The sequence below is a fragment of the Scylla paramamosain genome, chromosome 2, assembly GCF_035594125.1.
Source record: "Scylla paramamosain isolate STU-SP2022 chromosome 2, ASM3559412v1, whole genome shotgun sequence".
In the NCBI taxonomy this organism is placed as follows: Eukaryota; Metazoa; Arthropoda; class Malacostraca; order Decapoda; family Portunidae; genus Scylla; species Scylla paramamosain.
Window position 1 is genome coordinate 34,781,836 of NC_087152.1, and position 19,077 is coordinate 34,800,912.

General features: G+C 39.4%; 1 protein-coding gene across 2 annotated transcripts in view; it reads left to right on the forward strand.

Annotated features, from left to right (window-relative positions):
* Positions 1 to 1,875: 1,875 nt before the first annotated feature.
* LOC135113969 (sodium- and chloride-dependent GABA transporter 1-like) overlaps positions 1,876 to 19,077 on the forward strand; it is a 29,636-nt gene continuing 12,434 nt past the window's right edge. The window contains exons 1-7 of one of the 2 annotated variants that reach the window (XM_064029538.1): positions 1,876 to 2,079; positions 10,847 to 10,977; positions 12,846 to 12,927; positions 13,850 to 13,969; positions 14,678 to 14,809; positions 15,666 to 15,820; positions 18,858 to 18,931. In XM_064029538.1, the coding sequence (XP_063885608.1) occupies positions 1,920 to 2,079; positions 10,847 to 10,977; positions 12,846 to 12,927; positions 13,850 to 13,969; positions 14,678 to 14,809; positions 15,666 to 15,820; positions 18,858 to 18,931 (854 nt within the window). In that variant the 5' untranslated portion in view covers positions 1,876 to 1,919. Of the gene's footprint in view, positions 2,080 to 7,004; positions 7,220 to 10,846; positions 10,978 to 12,845; positions 12,928 to 13,849; positions 13,970 to 14,677; positions 14,810 to 15,665; positions 15,821 to 18,857; positions 18,932 to 19,077 lie in introns of those variants that run through there. The other variant, XM_064029542.1, reaches the window with a different exon arrangement.

A 19,077-nucleotide genomic window follows, 5' to 3' on the forward strand; every position in this document is an offset into this window, starting at 1 on the left:
GCGGCATCAATGCACAAGACTTTCTACTTACTTTAATCCCTATTATGCCTACCTTACCAAAGTTAAATAGTTCTTTCATTATTTCATCCCCTTTAATGGTAAACTCTTGAACAAAGACCAAATTGACTGGGAGTAGCATTATAAACGGATTCTTCTTTTAATAATTTTGTGCCCTTGCCTGTCTCTCAGTTATGAAGAAAAAAAAAAAAAAAACTGTTCGTTTTCAACCAGCATTATCCTGTTTTTTCTTTGGCATTTATAGTTTTTGTTCCAACAGTTTCATAATCTACTATCATTCTTTTGCTCAGTGCTCAAGAAATTAGACAAAATATGGGAGACAGAGGGAAGTGTAGTAAAAGACTTACTGTGGAGAGGCTGACAGAACCACGGACTAATTAGCGACGAGATTACAATAGCCACTGTCCAATGAGCGGCTAGATTATAAACGTATCGAAGTCTCCAGAATGTATTTGATGTATGATTCTGGACCTGTACGCTATGGTCTTTCATATCAACTACTTTTAAATGCCGCGTAAATTGCTAGCATAACAGAATCACAAAGATACTTGTAAATTTTCAATAACATCCATTATCTTGTTAAATGTAATGGAGAAGACACAAAGTTGTTTTGCAATACTGCTCCTGTTTTTTTTTTTTTTTTCTCACAAGACACTGAGGGATTTCCATTCGTCACCACTCCATTGTTTGGCTTCTGAACCTCGATGAAATATTGTGATACAAGTTTATGCACTACTAACAACTATGGAACAATGGATCGAATAGTTCAAACATTTTATAGTACCTGTTGTTGCATTTTAGTATTTTACACAGTGATATAATTCAGAATTACTCATATAAAGGGATAAGTGTGGCAGTGTATTGCCTGTAAAAGAGTGAAGGACGCAGGGACTGCATTCTCAAGCCCTTTGGATTAACAAATGATACGGTAGCTTTTTTCATCCCCTGAAACTCAAGCCCTTAATATTTTTACCCGAAATCATGCCAAATCATGTTCTTCAGTTTTCCATAAGAATTTTCATCAGTGAGAAATGTCAAAATCTATCTTGTTTTTTCCGACCTCTGAAATATATCAAAAAACATCTTCATTAATTCTTCAGTAGGATAATTCTTTCGATTAATTTTAATAAGCTGAAATGGTGTTAAGGAAGGTCTTCTAAAGTGTTTTATTATTTAGTGAAAGTTCTAACAAATACTCTGAATCCTCAGTTGACAAATTTTCTATGAGAACCCTATTAATCTTTTGTTAGGTCTTGTAAGAGAGCAAAACGTTCTAAAACACACTTCCAGGGATTGATATTCTGCGTTGTTAGACAAGGGGGTGACTCAGTATCTGTTGACCTACTTAAGATACCTCATATTTTGTTTGGCAATCTTGTAGTAACTGTTGGTGCTTTAATTATATTACCACCAATTTGTACGTAATAGGGGATTGTCGATCCAAGTGTAACCCAGCTCTGAAGTATTACATAAGGGACAAGGAAAGGTGAACTAGGAGGCAGCAGAGGAGGAGGAGGAGGAGGAGGAGGAGGAGGTGGAGGGGGAGTGGTAGAGGAGAAAGAGATTGGAAAAGGTCAACCAAACATATTCGATCAATACAGGAGTCATCAGGTCCTTGGCTTAATAAAAAATAAAGAAAGGAGATAAGATGTTCGAAGTCATCACCAGTAGTAGCACCAGTAGTAGCACCACCATCTTGAGATCTGTCCATCACAAAGCCGCCAAGATCAGAGACCCAGCACCATCATGGGACCATACTTCACGATAGACCAATGACCAATGAGCATCTGTGACCTGCAGCGGCGTGATTGGCTGCTGGAGTGGGGACCTTCCATTCGTACGGGTGTTTTTCCGTGTGCACGTGTCGGTGAGTGAGTGAGACTGAGCGAGTCAGTAGCAGGATGGCGATCGGTGAGGGGAGGTGTGCACTGTGCCATCCCAACCACCACCTGTCGGGCCACCACCAGCAGCAGCAAGCGTGTGACGTATGCTCTGAGTACCGCGCTTGTCATACGTGTCACGGGCACCAGCCAGCGTGTGACGGGGCAATGGTGACCTCAGGTGTGTGTGTGTAGGGGAGAGGTTGGGGGGCGGTTGTTTGTAGGTGCGAGTTAATGTTTTAGCCTTCTTTCATTCATCGGTATTTGTGACGTTGTGTATGCAGGGGATGACGGTGGGATGGTGTGTTGTGTGTAGTCACTTACTTACCAACAACTGTACTGGTTTCAACGTACAGGGAAGAAAAGAATGTATGCTCGTGCTTTCCCGTCTCTATTTGTTGCGTATTATCCTTTCTTTTTCTTATAATTTTCTTTGCTTGAACTACTTCTGGTAGCTTCGTGCTTCTAGCTTTCTGTTGTTGTTGTTATTGTTGTTGTTGTTGTTGTTGTTGTTATTATTATTATTATTATTATTATTATTATTATCATTATCATTATCATTATTATTATTATTATTATTATTATTATTATTATTGTTATTATTATTATCATTATTATTATTATTATTATCATTATTATCTTCATTTATCTTTCCCGCAAGTGGATTTTTCAGTATTATTTCATGACCTATAGTATTTTCTGTGTGTGTGTGTGTGTGTGTGTGTGTGTGTGTGTGTGTGTGTGTGTGTGTGTGTGTGTGTGTGTGTGTGTGTGTGTGTGTGTGTACGCCAGTCTTTGTTATCGATCGGGTATAACCTGCATGCTTTGTACTATAAGTATGGATTTACTCACCATGATGAAGTCTCAAGAATATGGGTCATTGTGTGTGTGTGTGTGTGTGTGTGTGTGTGCGTGTGTGCGGAAACTTATAGCTACATCATTTTAGAATCATGTCTGAAATAGCATCCTTATATCGAGAGGCGGTGAGTGGTCTCTTACAGAAGTGGGGTCGGTGCCCTCTACCATGCGATATGCCATCCTTTGTTTTCTGTATATATCTTCTAACTTCTACTGAATGGTGTTTCTGAGCTAGGGACCCTCCCACCCTTGTTCATTTTCTTATTCTTCAAGTGATGATAAGGATTCGCAGGGGCAGCTTTAATATGCTTCCTGATGGTAGCTGGATATCTTTGGATAAGTAAACACACACACACACACACACACACACACACACACACACACATTTATCAAGAAACAAATTAAGTATTACACAAAATGAGGAGGACACAGGATAGATCAGTATAACATGTAGTGTGGTGAGGCAGCGTCTAGGCTATAAAGGTTCCAAAGTTTTCCAATTTATTATTCAATATAGCATTTCACACCAAGCGTGTGTGTGTGTGTGTGTGTATATGAAAACTTTCACAAAGCATTATCAATATTGATATATATGGCTAAATTAAAGAGCTTATTCAGCACAGGAAGGATGTAACAGTTGATAAATACTAAACTTATTGCACAGGGAGGTACACATAGATACTTATTTACGTCCACCTCGGCTGATGCAGCGAGTGAGCTTATTGGTCAGTTGTGCACCGATATCCGTATGGCAAGGAGGGCAGAGAGGAAGAAAGAGAGGGCGGAGGAGGAGAGAGGAAGAAAAAGAAGTAAAGGAGGACAGAAGGGGAGAGAGAGAGAGAGAGAGAGAGAGAGAGAGAGAGAGAGAGAGAGAGAGAGAGAGAGAGAGAGAGAGAGAGAGAGAGAGAGAGAGAGAGAGAGAGAGAGAGAGAGAGAGAGGACTTGTTACTTATTTTTATAATGATTCATTGGTTAACACATTAAAGGATAATGAAGCCTTTTTCATAGCATTCTTATTCAGCGGAGGAAGGATGTAACCGTGGGTAAACTAACCGTACTGCACATATAAATACTTGCCTACCTCGGCTGATATTCACAGAGGAAGGTTTGGTTTGCTTTTTTTTAATTGGTTCTGTTATTCACACATATATCACACATATCAGAGTTCATATGAATTCATAATAAGATAAATAGTTCAAGAGTATTAAGCTTAATGGGGAAAATAAGAAATTATCATAAAAAAATTCTTTCGTCAGTCAATGCTAAAAAATATTAATGTACTGTTTACTTTAGAGAGATTTCAATTGGAAATAAGAACAGTGTTTGGGCAAAGTTACCAAATTATAATTTGATCATTTGATTTATTTTGGTTTCTCATGTGCTTTGCATCAGTTTGCATCAAATATAGTTCGTAACATATTTTGTTTATAAGTTCTTTGGAGTTTCAAACTAACGGAAAAGTTGCAAAGGGAATTATATACATCTAACGGTGAGCTAACTGAAACAGGTACAGTTACAGTAGCTCACCGTTAGTTCGATGTATACAGTTACCTTTGCAACTTTTTCCTCAGCTTGAAACTTTAAAGTAAAAAGGTGATGCAAACCTGGATTTTAGTACACAAAAGCATAATTGTTCATTCAATTCGACTGGATGAAAAATGAAACGTTACCATCGTTTGAATCTTGAATTTAGTAATTTTTAAACGTTTCCATGTCTCATCCAGTGTACATTCAAGAAACACGAGTAGAAGTTATAAGGTTTTTCAAGAAAGCCATTATGGTTTTAGTGATAGTTTAAGGACATGTACAAAAAAAAAAAAAAAAAGGGAATCCGACTTCTAATCTCTGTGGCTTTTCAAAATAGACGAGAGACCAAAGTTTCTCAAAATACAGGCTCTGGAACGCTGAGGATCAGTTGAGTGTCATTCAGTGTACAAGTGCCACGTGGCAGGACTGGACGTGGTCTTACTTTCCTGTACATTAATGATAGTATGGTTCTTCAGCACGCACGTTCTCTCCCCATCAGTAGGTTCTCGCTGCGTGCTTGGCCCAGTCTTTGACATGTATGTTGTTTCACTGAATCACGTGGAAATCCGCCACCCTTTAGCAAAGGATATTTTTTCATCCTTTAGCTAAATCTGACATCACTTAATAATTTCCTATCAGTCTGCATACTTATTGGTAAGGTTAGGAGGTTACTATGACCAAATTTAATTCAGAAACGCCCTTAAGTTCTGAGTAATGGATTTTTCGATAATTAAGTTATTTTCTTACCCCGTGGTACAGTAAAAAAAAAAATTGTTTAACGTTTTGCACTGTTTTCCTCTGCGTTCTGTTTTACCTCCCTGAGTCCGGTTGAGCAAGAGGCATATTGCAAATCTGAATGATTGTTTTCTTTTCTTTTATTTAAGATATAGTATTATCCTGTGTTTCGGTGTTCAGGGAGAGGTTTTCTGTAGGCTGGACGTTGTTTATCGTATTGTTGTATGAGTATAATCCAATTTATTAGAAGAACATGCACACTTTAGTGTGGAAAGAAACATTCTAAATGAAAGTAATCAAGAATTCAATTGTTACTGACGCAAAGGACTTTCCAGTAACAGTTCGAAATAAGCTAGCTTATCGACATGAAATTAATTCATACAGCCTTAAATCATTCTAAAGTGTAATTTTGTTTGATTTTTAGGTGTTTTCTTTCACCTACCTTTCTGAGACAATCTTCTGAGCTCTTGTTATGAAAATCCAAAATAGGTTGAATGACATGGAATGTGCGTTGTCTTGAACTTTACCGATAATTATCAAAGCGTCTGTAGAGAAGAAACTGATAATCTTGGCACTAATAGTCTTTGTAGCAATGTAAAAGTGAATAACATGTTACAGAGCAACTCTAATTTCTCAGAAATGTCATCTGTTGTGTGAAATATTCACTTTGTTTCATATTTGTAGGATACACTTTTATATTTAGACCCTACAGCTGTTTTCGTGTGTAAAATATAGTTTATTGGTCCCGAGATGCTCTGAGGCACCCCACATGTGAGGGCAGGAAGCTGGACACCTCTTCCTGCCCGGGCACGGTCTGGCAGCGGCCTGAGAGGAGGTCAGCCAGCCAAGAGATGAAACACTATCTGATGTTGTTGGAAGTTGCTGTTATTTTTTAGAGTTACTATAAGGTCAATTAGGTTAAATACTTTTGTGGAAATCAATGAAGGTGCTTGGAGCAGATGTAGTTCGTTTGTCTAAGTTGATGTAAAGTCGAGGAAACTGACAAGGCAGTGTGCACTGTGCAGTGGAGGAAGCTCTCATGTTGTCAAACTGCCGTGCGTCGATTCCTGGTGTTAGATCCTCATACACAAAGTCTGGCGGAGGCTGGGCAGTGCAGCTCAGCGATAGCTATTGGGCGCAGTCGCTGAAGGTGGAGTGGTTGGTAGTTTTGTCAGTGACATAAGGTAATTTCTATGATTTCTAGGTAGATGAGCTCTTGGACTGTTGGAATAATGCGTTAATTTTGTATGTCAAAGTGGACAGTTCTATTGTGGATTTTTTTTATAATGCGCATCGGGAAGTATGGTGGCTCTTCTGAATCTGTAGTTTTAAGGTCTCATGTGCACTTTGAATTGGTGGACAGTTGGTGGGATAGTGTGCTCTGGTAGGTAGAAGGGAAGAGATAGCAGTTCGCAGATTAATACGAAGTGATTATTGAGGGATTCAGCGTTTTTGCCTGTGATAAAAGTGGTTGGTGCATGGAAGTGAGGCTGGCAGAGGGGCCAAGCAACATAGTTCACGTAATTCACCAAGCCAATGACCGGGTTGTAAATTTTGCAGTTTGTTCACGTAGAATGTCTGTTTCGCCTTTGTGTGTGTGTGTGTGTGTGTGTGTGTGTGTGTGTGTGTGTGTGTGTGTGTGTGTGCGTACACAGGTCATTACTGATAATTATGTATGCATGTGTGCTAGTTTGATTGTGTATTTATGGAGATACTTAGAATAAGTGTCAGGATAGTTTGCGTGTGTGTGTGTGTGTGTGTGTGCGTGAGACGTCTTCACCTTTCTTTATTTTATCAGGCATCACCGAGTGTGACGGCAGCTGTCCCACATTTCCGCAGACTGCTGTGACGTTCAACCAGTGTGCGTGTGTGTGTCTGTATGTGTGTGTGTGTGTGTGTGTGTGTGTATGTGTGTGTGTGTGCTATGCTAAGTGCGGCTAAGGCCGTATGTTGCTTTCCAAGGGGCCGCAGATCGCCGCCGCGTTGCCACGCACCACGGCAATGCTGATATGTTGCCGCAGCCAGGCTGTCTCGCGCGGAGCTCTCCGCTGCGCTGCCTGACGCGCCTGCCGATGTCCTGCACCAGGTAGCTTGAGGCATGGGTCTCCACGGCAGGAGGCGTGAATTCGTAGCGCAGGGCGAGGGCCGCGTTGCGTTGGTATTTACGGTCCTTGCTCGGCCGGCTTCGCCAGCTGTAGAAGGTGGGTGCTGGTGTATACACTGACGCATGTGGCGTCCCACATCAACATTCTGCCTCGCCTGAAGGGGAAGATTGTGATGCCGTCTGGTCTGCGTTCATTTCCTCGGTCCAAATCTCGCGGCTCGAGGATAGCTGCCAGGCCAACTGCAGCCAGGGCCCGGTAAACCAAATCACTGAGGACCGTGTAGTGGGGCAGGGTGTGTATGTGTGTGATTGTGTGTGTGTGTGTTTGTGTGTCATTCACCTACGGTGGTCTGCTGGTCACCCAGCCAGCCGTTACCCTACGGAAAAAGCTTAGAGCTCATAGTGACCGATCTTTGGGTAGAACTGAGACCACTCACACATCACACACCGGGACAGCGAGGTCACAACCCCTCGGGTTACATCCCGTACCTACTTCCTTCAAGGTGAACAGGGGCTACACATTAAGAGGCTCGCCCATTTGCCTCGCGCGCCCGGGATTCGAACCCGGGCCTTCTTAGTTGTGAGGAGCCGAGCGTGCTAACCACTACACTGCGCGTGTGTTTGTGTGTGTGAGTGTGTGTGTGTGTGTGTGTGTGTGTGTGTGTGTGTCATTAGTCACGTTCTTGAGATCACGTGCTAGACTCGTGACCGACAAGAATGCCCTCCCGGAGAGAGTTTAGACCTCCTATAGTCCAATCTCTGGATAAAAATGAGATCCCAGACTCTGTCAGCCTCTTACTCAAGGACGACAATTGCTGCTCGCAACGTGAGCGAGGTGCAAACCTCAGCGGTGAGATATTATAGTTTTTTTTTTTTTTCCCCGCTCTACATGGGGGATTCTATAAATTTTAGCATGTGGGTTATATATAGAAAAATGGAATCGATCATTAAAGTATTATTATTTCCCTGGCATCATGAGAACCTAAGCACTTTGTGGCCACCTGTCTGTGAGGGTGGCCACGCCGCTGCGGCCTTATTAAACTGCCAATAGGGGATGGCCAGAACACTCAAGCCAGTGTGAGCGCGCGCATGTGTGTGTGTGTGTGTGTGTGTGTGTGTGTGTGTGGCCACCCGCCAGCCCCTTAAGTTCTCACGAACGCATTCTCATTTAATAAGAAATCAGTAAGAAAAAAAAAAAATAATAATAATAACAATAAAACAAAAGAGAGAGAGAGAGAGAGAGAGAGAGAGAGAGAGAGAGAGAGAGAGAGAGAGAGAGAGAGAGAGAGAGAGAGAGAGAACCACCCACTAAAGCCGTGAATAAACAAACTTATGCCAAATTTTCTTCTTTTAACGTGCAAAAATTGCCACCAATTATCATTCTTGAAGCTTCTGTAAGTAGTAGAGGAAAACAAAAAGATATTAATGCAGTGGATGAAGAAACAACTCCTTCCACCCTAACATGCCGCGGAGTGTGGGGTGTTTTGTGCTGAGCTGGGATGAGTCAGCAAGGCCTCAGCAGTACAGTGGTGGGACGGAGGATGAACGTGGCGTGGAGAGAGAGAGAGAGAGAGAGAGAGAGAGAGAGAGAGAGAGAGAGAGAGAGAGAGAGAGAGAGAGAGAGAGAGAGAGAGAGAGAGAGAGAGAAGGCAAAAAAAAAAAAAATAGAGGAAGTAATTTGAACAAAAAATAGCAACGACGGAGAGAGAGAGAGAGAGAGAGAGAGAGAGAGAGAGAGAGAGAGAGAGAGAGAGAGAGAGAGAGAAAGCGCCAGGGAAGGACTGGCTCCAAGAGTTGTGTATTCCAAAACGAATGCGAATACTTCAAATTATACTTTCATAAAATCGTTCCCTCACTCACAAGTGACTAATAAACACTTCTGACGCCACCCTAGCATTTACGAATATTCATCATATTATTCTAAGAATGAAAATATTTTCCCTAACTATTTATTCATGAATAAATATATCTAAATTTCTACTAACAATTATTCGAATACGAATGCACCAAAATATTGTATTGGAATGTATACGAATACCGTGCGTGCGTGCGTGTGTGTGTGTGTGTGTGTGTGTGTGTGTGTGTGTGTGTGTGTGTGTGTGTGTGTGTGTGTGTGTGATTCGGACTCAGACAGTTTATTTTTCCTCAGACTTTGATTATGGAACCCAGATCCTCCTCGTGCAAGAAACAAGACATGTTGCGCGTGAATGTGTGTGTGTGTGTGTGTGTGTGTGTGTGTGTGTGTGTGTGTGTGTTTACTTCTTTTAGGTATATCTACTTTCGTATATTGCAAGTTCACAAATATCCTCCACAAACACTGTGCCCACAACATCTTTCCCTGAACAATTTCCTCCCTGATGAATTAATGGGGAAGTCAACAATTAAATGTGTGGCCTGGGGTGGGTGAGGTACAGTAGAGTGGTGTGCGGCTGTAGCGTGGTTGTGAATGATTTATGGGGCATAACCCTTAACACTTGTGTGGGCAACGTACTGGCAATTATGTCGCCACTCGAGTTTTTGCTTTAAATTTCAGTACCATAATGTGCGCCACATCCACAGAACAGCCAAAGTAGCAAGCTTCAACGAGGTGCAGGTGGCGACATATTCACACATCAGTATTAGTGTGTTGTATTTCAACACTTGAGGGATCAAGGAGAGGCACTCACTGCTTAGCTTCTATATTACAACTATAGTTTCTCATTACACTCTTAAGGTAATAGTTGGAAGGCAGTATTGTAATTAAGAGGCTGGAGAAAAAAGAAAGGAAATATTATATGTAAGAGGTAGGAACCAAAGACCCACCGGCCTGTCCATTGAAATGCAGCTTTATTAGGTTACCGTAGGTAGGATGTCAAGAAAGCATGTCTACACATGAGCTCTCTCTCTCTCTCTCTCTCTCTCTCTCTCTTGCTGATATTTTTTGACAGCAAACGTGTGTGTTTGTGTATTACTGCATTTCTGTATTACTGCTGGACTACAGAAGCACATTCTGTTATACTGATACCTTTATTGCACTTGTTATTCTGTAGTTTTGTTTGAAAAATTACCTTTGAAGACGTCATGGAACGCAACTTTTTTTTTTTTTTTCCTATTAGTTATGTTTATCCGAGATCCAAGTATTCGCTGTACGAGCAAGTGTCATGGAACGAATTAGCTCGTATCTTAAAGAGCTGCCTGTATTCTAGAACGTTCATCGCCCAATGGATTTTCAGTGCATGTGGCAGTTAGTTCGTGTAAAGGAGATTTACACAAATATAAGTTTGTCAGCTGTCATTACCATAAAAGTAGTAAGACAAAAGCGGCCATATCTACTGGTATGTAGGATATAATAAGATGACTTCATAAAAAAAATACTTTGCAAAAAACTTTCATTGCATTTATTACGAGATGAGGCAAGTACCCATTACAAGCGATTCCACATGTCATTCCAGTGCCAATACAGACAGCTAGGAAAATAGATTTGACCCTTCCTGTTTGCGTTGGAGAGAACGTGTAGCATAACTTACTCCCAGGTGAATTTCACCCGCGAACACTCCATACATATAATTTTCGGCAAAAAATTTCCTATGTTAAAGTTTTTCTACATTATATTAGGTTAAGTTGGGAGTATTCATCATATGAGAAGCTTCAGCAATAACAGAAGTGATGGTAGCAACAGCAACAGAAACAGTAGCACTGGTAGTAGTCATGCAGAGCTTCCAACATTAATTTTTCCCTCATAAAGGTAAGCTGAGCGCAATGGAAGGAAATGAAGGAGCAGGAAGTGGAGGGGGAAACGGTGAGGGAGAGGAAGGAGGAGGAAGGGAAGGAGCACCACTTCTTAACGAAGATCTGAATGAAGCAACTACGGGAGAGGTAAGTGCAAGTAAATGGTTGTTTTCATTTCTCACACACACACACACACATACACACACACACACACACACACACACACACACACACACACACACACACACACACACATTGTATTCCTTGTGAGAAACACTTAATTGTACCTTTATATGTAGCATTTCCAAGCACTCCCTCCCTCTCACACACACACACACACAAAAAAAAAAAAAAAAAAGAGAGAGAGAAAGAATAGGGGGCCATGATAAAAAAGATGGATAATATGTTCAAATCTAGAAATGAAACTATCAAAACGAAGGGAAAAAAAAATCGCACAAGTGTTTACTACAGGAAGAGTAAAAGTATTTTAAGTAAATCAAACTTACAGCCACACACACACACACACACACACACACACACACACACATCCACACGCACGAGATTGGAAGTTTCATATTCTCAAACTAATGATATAGTAATTAATATGATTAATAAAGAAAACACACACACACATCCACACGCACGAGATTGGAAGTTTCATATTCTCAAACTAATGATATAGTAATTAATATGATTAATAAAGAAAACTAAAAATAATGTGTCTGTTTTGCGATTATTAGCTTAAAATTCTAATTATAAGAAAATTAATTGAGCAGCAGCAGCAGCAGCAGCAGCAGCAGTAGTCGTAGCAGTAGTAGTAGTAGTAGTAGTAGCAGTATTAGTAGTAGTAGTTTCAGAGAGAGAGAGAGAGAGAGAGAGAGAGAGAGAGAGAGAGAGATGGCTACAGTTTAAATATTTTGTGTTTATTATTTGAATCCAGGCGTTTCCATACTTGTTGAATCATGGCATGTAAGAATGGTGATTGTCAGAAAGGAAAAGGAATAGAAAATGGTAAAATATATATGAATGACAATTGTAATGACAACAACGATAACGACAGCAACAACAACAACAACAACAACAATAATAATAACAAGATTAATAAAAGTAATAATAATGGTGACAATAATAATAATAATAATAATAATAATAATAAAATAATAATAATAATAATAATAATAATAATAATAATAGCAGCAGCAACAACAATAATAGCCACAACAAGAGTGTAAATAATATCGGTCATCGTAAAGGACAGCTAAAAAGGAAGGAGGAAGGTTACTGGGAATTCCCTCCTTCGTGTTTCCGCTTCGCAGTGAATTACTAATGCCTCTATCACTGCGATCTTACGTCGTCCATAGATGTACCATTTGTTTACTTTTTTTCAATTTTTTTTTTTTTACTCTGATCATGTTTTCTTATTTATTTTTCATACTTATTTGCATTCACTTTAATCTACATTCTAGCTTTTACTTTTTAAACGACAGTCTTCTAAATTAATAATAAGTCACTGATTAGGACAGGTGTGTGTGTTTATCTTCACCTGCGTATTAACACTGATAGTATTAAAAATTCACTAATTTTTCGCTTATTTCTATATAATTAGGAATATAAAGTATAATGATCAGAGACCAGACACATGTGTTGATTTCGATTTTTTTCCACTTTTTAGTTTACTAATTCATATTCATTGCGATATTATTATATTGAGAATATGGAATTGCCATTCTCGTGTGTGTGTGTGTGTGTGTGTGTGTGTGTGTGTGTGTGTGTGTGTGTGACACATTTGATTTTTCTCTCTCAAAAAAAACTAATTATATGTGTGTGTGTGTGTGTGTGTGTGTGTGTGTGTGTGTGTGTGTGTGTGTGTGTGTGTGTGTGTGTGTGTGTGTGTATGTGACACATTTTACTTTCCTCTCTCCAAAAAACTAATTATGTGTGTGTGTGTGTGTGTGTGTGTGTGTGTGTGTGTGTGTGTGTGTGTGTGTGTGTGTGTGTGTGTGTGTGTGCGCCAGGCGGTGCAAGAGGAGGGCATGGTTCCCGAGACGCAGGAGGACACGCTCATCTCCCGAAAGATGTCCCTCTCGCAGGACTCAGGTGGGTGTTTGTTGTTGTTATTGTTGTTGTTACTGTAGTCGTCAGGAGATTGAAAGCTACAGTAAATGGTTCTAGATATGAGTGCGTTGCCACAGGGATTATTTCTAGGTACATTGTTACTTTTAATTTCCGTCTGAGAAAACAGTGCATAAAGACCATAAATAAAACAAATAGGGTATTAGGATTCATCTTGAGGAATGTCAAAAATAGAAATTCCAAAGTAATATTAAAGTTATATTTGCCACTGGTCAGACCTCATCTTGATGCTGTGCAGTTCTGGCTCCCTTGTTACAGGAAATATGTAGTTCTGTTTGAATCAGTTCAGAGGAGAATGGCTGAAAATATACAAGGGATGAGAAGTATCTCCTTATAAAAGGAAATTAGAGCTTTTACATTTACTATATAAATACTTAGATTAAAAGGGAATCTGATAGCGGTCTTCAAGTGGTATAAGGAATATAACATGGGAGACAGGAGTCAGTAATCAAGGTAAAATATAAAATAATGGGTTCAACCTTTAAAAAGCTAAATTTGAAAAAGAAATAGGAAGGATTTCGTTCTCAAATAGAGTAAAAGATTTATGGAATACACTCAGTAATTAGGTTGTTCATGACGAGTCATTAGGAAGCTTTAAAAGAGGAATAGACGAATTTATGGATGAGAATGATAGGTGGAGATATGTAGGTGTTCATTCAAAGACCACTATGTGCAAACCTGACGGTTCCTTTTAACTTACCTTATTTTCTTATGTTTTCATATTCTTAGATATAAATATCATTTTGTTTGATTGTGACGTGAGTAAACATAAGTAAACAAGTGCATATATTAGTAAACTAAATGAATAAATAAGAATAAAAATAAAAGTTAGACAATAACCTTATTAATTCACAACGAACACCCACCCACCCACCCACCCACACAGGCAGCGTGGAGCGAGGCCTGTGGCAGAACAAATGGGATTACTTCCTCTCCGTGGCGGGCTTTGCCATCGGACTGGCCAATGTGTGGCGCTTCCCTTACCTCTGCTACATGAACGGCGGGGGTGAGTCAAGAGCGCGGCTGTAAAAGTGGGAGAGGAAGTTGTAGGATATGAACGCAAAAGTAGCAGCGAGTTCGTGGATGTGGCATGCGGTGCGGGAGTGGGTGTTGCGTTTTATAGTTTTCAGTCATGAAGTTCAGCTCTGTACTTCGTTCATAAGCCTTCAACTATTATAACAAAAAATGCTTATGCATTGTAAGGTTACGAAATATTTGTTTCCGACGTAACATAGTATTTTTCTTTTAAACAATTTATTCCATCAAAGACCACCTATTTCCATCATAAAATCCTGTATTTCCTCCAAAAACTCATGTATTATGATTGAAATTACATTAAATTTCGTCTCAGAAAAGTTCTGTATCTGCCAAATACCATTTTCTCATGAGGTAATTCAATCCTAAACTGTTTAATTTCCGTCATTAAATGTCTGTTTTAATCTTGAATCATACATCACCTTCAAGTTAAACTTCCCAAAGTAATTCATTTCCATGAAGATTTGTATTTCTGTTATATAAAAAAAAAAATTTCTATAAACAAACATCTATTTCATCTTGAATCATATATTTTCATAAAAAGACCTTTATCTCTATAATTGAAACCAAGTAGTTTCATGAGGAAAAACCTGTATTTCCTTAATATGTCAAACATTTTCATTACAAACTCAGTATTCATTTTATAACCCAAGTTCTGTGTTTGGCGATCTTCCTAAAGGAGCTTTCCTGATACCATACGTGCTCACGCTAGTGCTGATCGGCCTCCCCTTGTACTTGCTGGAGTCTTCACTGGGCCAGTTCACCTCCTCGTCTTGCCTCACTCTGTACCGTGTGTGTCCTATCCTCAAGGGTAAGTGTGTATATACTTGCATTTACCTTGTTGTAGTACGCTGAACCTCAGCTACACTCATGTGATCGTATCTTAGTATCTATTTTTCTTTAACTGATGTGAATTTCCTTCTTTTAGTCTATTCCAGGTATCTGTATTTCTATACTGGGATAGAAAATTGAAGTGAGTGTATGTGTGTGGTATTTTCTTCCTAGTCCACTCTTCCCCCGCTCTCTCTCTCTCTCTCTTTCTCTCTCTCTCTCTCTCTCTCTCTCTCTCTCTCTCTCTCTCTCTCTCTCTCAAATTTGATAAAATATCCTGCTTTAAGTTTAAAGTATAATTTCGAAAAAAACACCACTAACAGCAAATGAAGTAATGGTCTGAATTATTCAAACTTTTCGGTGGCTGTAGTTTTATTCTGGAGACACTCTAAGGAAATTCAGTGAAATAAAAAAAAACCTCAGTACGTGATCAACCTGAATGCCTGGGATGGCAGCACCTCTAAGGAGTGATGAAATAAATTTTAGGAGGTGGTGGTGAATGCTACATATATGGCAGTACTATATCAGCGTTCCTTGCAAGGGATACATAAATATCAAAAGAACATTTTCTAACTATCGTGTATTTTTAATATGATAAACTCTAACCTCATTTTCAAGTGTTTTGATGCACTTAAGCATGGTGATGAAAAGTGTTAAATTTGTACGAACATTCCACATTTTTTGTAGGATGTCTGTGTCACTAATGGTACATTTTAGGTGGTGGTAGACTGCTTAGATCTGACTACAAGAGGTGCTGAGGTCGGAAAAGGTTAAGAAATACCGTCCTCGTCATTGACAGTCAAAAGATTAAATACACCAATTTTTACTCTGTACAGGCGCGGGCTACGCAACCTTCCTGGTGAACCTGGTGTTTGTGACGGTGTACAACGTGATCATCGCTTACCCACTTGTCTACCTCTGCCATTCCTTCACCAGCATCCTCCCGTGGTCCACTTGCGACAACACGTGGAATAGCCCGGAGTGCAGCGGCGTGGGTCACCGGAAGGGGGAGGGGAAGGACGGGAGGAAGGGAGGGAAGGAGGAAGGGAGGGACGGGGGGATAAATGTTGAAAGAAGGAAAGAAGGAATGGTGGTCTACTGTTGATGTGTTTAAGACGGAATGGAAGAAATTTAGGGGGCAGTGAGTGAGAGAGAGAGAGAGAGAGAGAGAGAGAGAGAGAGAGAGAGAGAGAGAGAGAGAGAGAGAGAGAGAGAGAGAGAGAGAGTGTGTGTGTGTGTGTGTGTGTATTAAATCAGGAAATTTTATCGTAAAGATAGTATTAGTATAAGAATAAGAATAAGCATACAATGATAAATAAGATGCCTATCAGCAATGGTCTCGTGATAGATCCCAACTTTTATGGGAAAAGTATGTCAGGTTTAGCCAACATGCTCATTCAGTTTATGAAACTGCACGTTCTGAGTATAATAACCATATCCGTGAAACCTCGCAAATGGTGGTCCTCTCTCAAAACTTTCATTTTTGGAGTGGATTCTTCGCTGCCTTCTACTCGAATGGACGATGGAACAGTTACTTATGATCCATCCATTAAGGCCGAAGTTTTTTCATCAGTATTTCAGAGGAAATAAAGTGACCAGGAACTGAATCTTCCCTCCACATGTTTTCCCCGCCCAGAGTTTACATATTTTGCTTTTTAAGTCCTCTGAGATCAAATATTACTTAAATGATCTCGATTCATTTGGAGGGTCTGGTCCAAATGAAATATTTCCACTGTTTCTGAAAAAAAGTTATACAATTAACTTGCTTCTAAACTGGCTAGGATATTTAGGAGTCTTCTGGCATTTGGTAGTTTCCCAGATGGAGAGCTGCGAATGTTACCCCTATTCCTAAGAGTAGTTCACCAACACAGTTTCCCTTAGATTACAGACCAATATCTATTACACTGGTCCTGTCAAAAGTTTTCGAGAAGTTAATTGCTCGAAAGCTATATAAATTTGTCAACTTAAAAATTATTTTGCCTGCAGCACAGTTTGGATTCAGAAAGGGTTTTGGTACTTCTGATGCCTTAATTGTATTAACCCATGACTTGGAATCATCTTTAGGTAATCGAGTTGAATCCAGGGCTCTCTCTCTTGATTTCAGCTCTGCCTTTGATTTAGTTAACCACAAGGCCTTGCAGTATAAATTACAGATAATGGGTGTTGGTGGTCCTATTTTTAATATCTTTAAAGAATTTTTTATCCGACCGAAAGCAACGTGTTTCAGTTGATGGAAATTTTAGCAGATTTCAAGCAATTTATCTGGAGTTCCTCAGGGTTACATAAGAACATAAGAAATAAGGGAAGCTGCAAGAAGCGACCAGGCTTACACGTGGCAGTTCCTGTATGAAACACACCTACCTATTTCCATCTGCTATCCCCATCCATAAACTTGTCTAATCTTCTCTTAAAGCTCTCTAGTGTCCTAGCACTAACTACATGATTACTGAGTCCGTTCCACTCGTCTACCACTCTATTTGAGAACCAATTTTTTCCTATCTCCTTCCTAAACCTAAATTTTTCAAGCTTGAACCCGTTATTTCTTGTTCTACCCTGGTTGCTGATCCTAAGAACTTTGCTTACATCTCCCTTGTTATAACCCTTAGGGTTATAGGTTGTTAGGGTTAGGGTTGTTAGGGTTATAGGTTGTTAGGGTTAGGGTTGTTTGTTCACAGCTGATATGTGGACTGATCTGAAAAATACGATTGTCTCTTATGCTGATGATATCACACTGTATGCTAATGTTAATTCACCTGAAGATCGTGCTGCTGTGGCGAGTTCATCAAATAGAGATCTTCTTAAAATCAAATCATTGTGTGTTAACTGGGGAATGAAACTGAACCCCACTAAAAGGACTATCAGTAGATCTAGAACACTTCATTCTCTTTATTGTTATTGTGAGGGACTTCTTTGAAGGTATCTAGCTCCCTTTAAAGTATTGGGAGTAATCATTGATGATAAGCTCACTTTTGAGAAGCATTTGCTATCTGTTGTGGCATCCATTGCACAAAAAAAAAAAAAAACCTGGACTCTTCCGTAAGTGTTTCAGGGCACTTGGTAATGATGATGCTGTAGTAAAATCTTTTATGCATTTATTTTACCATGTTATGAGTATTGCACGCCCATGTGGTCTTGAAATTATTAGATCGTGCTCTTAACAACATCCGTTTCTTTCTTCCTGATATTCTAACAAATTTAGAGAAACGTAGGAAAGTTAGTGGTTTATCACTTTTGTACAAGATATTCCATAATGTTAGTCATCCTTTGTATGCTGGCTTGTCTGCTCCCTTTATTCATGTCAGGCGAATTAGGCATGTCAGGCATGCATTAGCTCTAAATGATCAGGCATTTTCTGTTCTTAATACTAGAACTAATCAGTCTGCAAAATGTTTTATACCATATTTCTGCAAATTATGGAATGATCTTCCCAATGAGACCATTCATTATACTGACCTCAATCATTTAAAATCTCCAGTCAATACATTTTTTTCATGTTGCTTCCAAACACTTGATGACCCTTTAATAAATTAATTCGGCTTCATTCCAGTCATTTCTTAGCAGCTTTTCTTCTCTCTGGGCCCATACTGGGTGCATAGTCTTTGACTCTTCCAGAGTTGAAGCCTTTGTCTGTTTTTCATAATAAAAATAATAATAATAATAATAATAATAATAATAATAATAATAATAATAATAATAATAATAATAATAATAATAATAATAATAATAATAATAATAATAGTAATAATAATAATAATAATAATAATAATAATAATATCAAAAACAAATGTCAATCCAACATAAATTTTATAAAACCAACAGAAGAGAGAAGGAAAGAGATAGTGATCGAGTGAATGAGTGTACGAGATTAAAGAAAAAATCACTATGCGAAAGAAGATAAAGAAAGGAAGGAAGGAAAAAAGAAAAAAAAAAGAAAGAAAAAAGCATATCCATAAGGTGAAGTTGATATGTCTCCAGAAGATGAAGGGAGGGAGGGAGGCAGGCACCACTAACTCAACACACCTCAACAGACGGAGAATTACTACAACTTCACTCTCAACTCCAGCGATGCCGCCCCGCCCTCCCCGGCAGACGAATTCTTCCAGTGAGTGTTTGTCAATACTTCAGTGTGTTTATTTATTAATTGTTGTTTTGTATGAGTTTACTCTCTCCCTGCATCCTGCCCTTCTTACTTTTAATAATTCCATGTTAAGGCGAGTTTTTAGAGCAAGGCTGCCAACACACGAGCTG